At 40.8% G+C, this 5,175-nt stretch overlaps 1 protein-coding gene across 1 annotated transcript; it reads right to left on the reverse strand.

Annotated features, from left to right (window-relative positions):
• Positions 1 to 314: 314 nt before the first annotated feature.
• Positions 315 to 2,535, reverse strand: DDIT4 (DNA damage inducible transcript 4). Its single transcript, XM_053691605.1, has 3 exons — positions 2,431 to 2,535; positions 1,755 to 2,023; positions 315 to 1,553 (listed from the first exon to the last, which is right to left on the reverse strand). Exons 2-3 carry the CDS (start codon positions 1,993 to 1,995, stop codon positions 1,069 to 1,071), a joined length of 726 nt encoding a protein of 241 aa, XP_053547580.1. The 5' UTR covers positions 1,996 to 2,023; positions 2,431 to 2,535; the 3' UTR covers positions 315 to 1,068.
• Between the last annotated feature and the right edge of the window lie 2,640 nt (positions 2,536 to 5,175).

The raw sequence follows: 5,175 nt of genomic DNA on the forward strand, positions 1-5,175 counted from the left end.
GACCTTTGACAGCACTAATCATGTTCCTCCCTGCAGCACGTGTAACTCTTAAGTGTCCAGGAAACTCATGGCTGAGGGGGAAACCCTAGCACAGATAGCCATGGTATATAGATCTCTCTGGTGACGTTTTAATCAGTCATTCATTAGCAGCTTTGTCAAGCATGAATTATTACACACATCACCCCGTTGCTGCCAGTTGTGCCCCCCTTACTGGGGAAGTATGTGGTGTATTTAATGCGTTGTGATTTGGACACTTTCCCACCATTCTGAACAAATTATGAGCTCCCGGAGGAAATGAGAAATCAGAGACAAAGTTTAATATTTACCATTTATTAGAAAAGTAAAAAAAAGGCACATTGTGGATTTGTACTTGAACGTCAAGTGTAACACTGTAAACAGTCATAAGCAGCAGTTTAATACAATATTCAGCAAGTGGCAGTGCTTGCCCAGGCAGACCGTCAACACTGCGCTGGCTGCATGAAATGAGCTCTAGCTGCCGTGACCTCAGTAGTCAGATACAGGCAACAAACACTTTGCCTCAAGGGCAAAATTGTACATTTGGTTCAAGGATTACATTTTACACTAAAAAACATTGAGGTAGAATCAATCCACCTAGGTGCAGTCCAGCTGCCGTTAGAGTATACAAAAAGTCCCCCAGTGCAATATACCAACTTCAGTACATTTAGGTGCATATGTCATTTGAACTCAGTTCTCAGTACCCCATGAGTGAATTGTATCAATTAAAAAAAAAGACAAATACTTCATTTTATGGAAAATACCCAAAACCTGGATTTTAGGTTTCCTCTCACTGACAGAGTAATGAGAGCAAAGTGCAGACACCACTCTGACTGTGAATGGGTTAACTTTCCCAGCCACTGGCAAGTTTAGCAGCAAAATTAACCCAATAATTGTGCACCAGCTAAAACAGTTACTGTTAAACTAAACATCCCCCCTATGGTAAAAAAGAAAAAACCCTCAAAATTCTGTGATTGCAATGTTATCTTCAATCTTTCAAAGTTTTTTTTTTTTACATTGAAAAAAGAAAAAATGGAACCACCACTAGTGTTATCAACATTCCTCCACTATGTATTCTTCAGAGCTGTATAGCTTCTTTTTCAAAATCTTAAAGCCAGAACTCAGTTTCAGTGACTGCCCAGAACCCGGGACAGGTTTGGTGCTGAAGAGACCCTGGATTCTGGGCCAGAGTCTGGAGTCCAATCTCAACAAGACAGTTAGCTGGAAAGTAGGCACCACGGTCTTATCCGCAGATACCTGGGCCACACTATGGCAGACTTTGCCATGTTCTACACACAAGTCTATAAGTGCGCCCCGCAGTCCACACGGCTCGCTGAATGCCAAGTGCAGGAGTTCCTGGCCCATGTGCTGGAGCAGGTCATCAGGAGGCAGGAGTCTAGAACATTTCAAGGAGGTAATCCTGGCTTTGGTCAGACATCTCTTTATCAGCTTCAGAAGACTTGGACAGAGCTGCTCCCCTTCAGGGTCCGTCAACAGATCAGAGTCAGGTATAGAAATGTTGTCTAAGTCATTAAAGTCTGCAAATAAAAATAAAAGCATTGGTCAATAAGTCTGGTTGCTACAAGAGTAAAACAATTAGATTGGCTGAGTTACAATGCATCACTCTAATACTACACTGTTCAGCATTGAGAGTAGTTACACATTGCTTTACTATTGCTAGAGCCACAGTCACTTGATATTGAATTACTCTACAGATGGAAGATTAAAATGTCACTTACCACACTCTAAGAAGGAGTTGCTGCCTGTGAGAGATTCACTGTCAGAATTTGGTAGGGATTCACAGTCTAAACTGGGAAGGGAATCACAATCCGAACTGGTGATACTGGAACATCTGTGGAGCACATCTGCACACTCTCCATCCCATAAGTGCTGTGATGAGGGGTCTCCGTCCAGATCCTCCTCAATTATAGATGGGGGGAGTGACAGGGCAGAGAAGGTTTCCCACCGTGCAGGCATCATCAGCTGGATAGTGCAGGACTGGAGAAGGCTGCGGGGAACAAAGGAGATAGGTCAGGCCCTGAACCTGGTAATCACTCCAGATAACTAACCACAGAGTTAACCTCTTCTCTGCCATGCACAGCTGCAACCCGGCAACAACCAGAGCCCCACACTAATAATAAGCATTAGACTAAAGCAGTTCAGGCATTGCGATTGTACACACACACACGATATATATATATATATATATATATATATATATATATATATATACACACACACACACACACACATATATATGTACACACACACATGATATATATATATAATGGTCCCATTCACAGTCCCAGGTACCCCCATCTGCAGCTCATACCCCCCTTGTTACAATATATTACTAGTGCACATGACCTGTAATTAATAGACACCATGCGATCCCCGAGTAACGCTAATACTTACACGGTGCGGGGTCCTCTCTGCGGGTACCAAGCGGTGCAGGAGGGTAAGTGCTAAAATCCGACCTCCCAGTTGTGTTACAGTCCCAACACTGGCCCAGCTGAGCAGAGTTCTGCGTCTTATATAGACATGGTGTACGCCACGCCTACAAACGGAGGCTCGTCTGGATAAGTCGCGCCCAGAGGAACACACCCACCAATCAGCTGCATGAGCACGTTCACAACGTTCTATCCTGCCCGGTTACAGTGCTCAGAGCAGTGTAGAGGGGGGCGTGGTCTAGAACAAAGGCTCATCTCTCATTTTACCCCGCCCCCCGCTGTGTTCGCCTTTAGGGCAGATAATAACTGTATTTACCCTTATTTTTCAGTACTGTGAGGTAAACACATTAGAGGGCAATGCCCAGCCTGGTACTGGCAGCCCGCGGTGCCCAATACACGGAACCCAGCTCATAACTCGAGAATACCCGCTGTCTGCACAATACACACACACAATGTAATGTGCACAATACACAGATACACACAATGTAATGTGCACAATACACAGATACACACAATGTAATGTGCACAATACACAGATACACACAATGTAATGTGCACAATACACAGATACACACAATGTAATGTGCACAATACACAGATACACACACACACAATGTAATGTGCACAATACACACTCACACACAATGTAATGTGCACAATACACAGATACACACAATGTAATGTGCACAATACACAGATACACACAATGTAATGTGCACAATACACAGATACACACAATGTAATGTGCACAATACACAGATACACACACACACAATGTAATGTGCACAATACACACTCACACACAATGTAATGTGCACAATACACAGATACACACAATGTAATGTGCACAATACACAGATACACACTGTAATGTGCACAATACACAGATACACACAATGTAATGTGCACAATACACAGATACACACAATGTAATGTGCACAATACACAGATACACACACTGTAATGTGCACAATACACAGATACACACAATGTAATGTGCACAATACACAGATACACACACTGTAATGTGCACAATACACAGATACACACAATGTAATGTGCACAATACACAGATACACACACACAATGTAATGTGCACAATACACAGATACACACACAATGTAATGTGCACAATACACAGATACACACAATGTAATGTGCACAATACACAAATACACACAATGTAATGTGCACAATACACAGATACACACAATGTAATGTGCACAATACACAGATACACACACACACAATGTAATGTGCACAATACACACTCACACACAATGTAATGTGCACAATACACAGATACACACAATGTAATGTGCACAATACACAAATACACACAATGTAATGTGCACAATACACAGATACACACAATGTAATGTGCACAATACACAGATACACACAATGTAATGTGCACAATACACAGATACACACACTGTAATGTGCACAATACACAGATACACACAATGTAATGTGCACAATACACAGATACACACAATGTAATGTGCACAATACACACTCACACACAATGTAATGTGCACAATACACAGATACACACAATGTAATGTGCACAATACACACTCACACACAATGTAATGTGCACAATACACAGATACACACAATGTAATGTGCACAATACACAAATACACACAATGTAATGTGCACAATACACAGATACACACAATGTAATGTGCACAATACACAGATACACACAATGTAATGTGCACAATACACACTCACACACAATGTAATGTGCACAATACACAGATACACACAATGTAATGTGCACAATACACAGATACACACAATGTAATGTGCACAATACACAGATACACACAATGTAATGTCACAATACACAGATACACACAATGTAATGTGCACAATACACACTCACACACAATGTAATGTGCACAATACACAGATACACACAATGTAATGTGCACAATACACACTCACACACCAATGTAATGTGCACAATACACAGATACACACAATGTAATGTGCACAATACACAGATTACAACACAATGTAATGTGCCACAATACCTACACACTACACAATGTAATGTGCACAATACACAGATACACACAATGTAATGTGCACAATACACACTCACACACAATGTAATGTGCACAATACACAGATACACACAATGTAATGTCCACAATACACACTCACACACAATGTAATGTGCACAATACACAGATACACACAATGTAATGTGCACAATACACAGATACACACAATGTAATGTGCACAATACACAGATACACACAATGTAATGTGCACAATACACAGATACACACAATGTAATGTGCACAATACACAGATACACACAATGTAATGTGCACAATACACAGATACACACAATGTAATGTGCACAATACACAGATACACACAATGTAATGTGCACAATACACACTCACACACAATGTAATGTGCACAATACACAGATACACACAATGTAATGTGCACAATACACAGATACACACAATGTAATGTGCACAATACACAGATACACACAATGTAATGTGCACAATACACAGATACACACACTGTAATGTGCACAATACACAAATACACACAATGTAATGTGCACAATACACAGATACACAATGTAATGTGCACAATACACAGATACACACAATGTAATGTGCACAATACACAGATACACACAATGTAATGTGCACAATACACAGATACACACAAT

Source organism: Bombina bombina, chromosome 9 (genome assembly GCF_027579735.1).
Source record: "Bombina bombina isolate aBomBom1 chromosome 9, aBomBom1.pri, whole genome shotgun sequence".
Classification (NCBI taxonomy): Eukaryota; Metazoa; Chordata; class Amphibia; order Anura; family Bombinatoridae; genus Bombina; species Bombina bombina.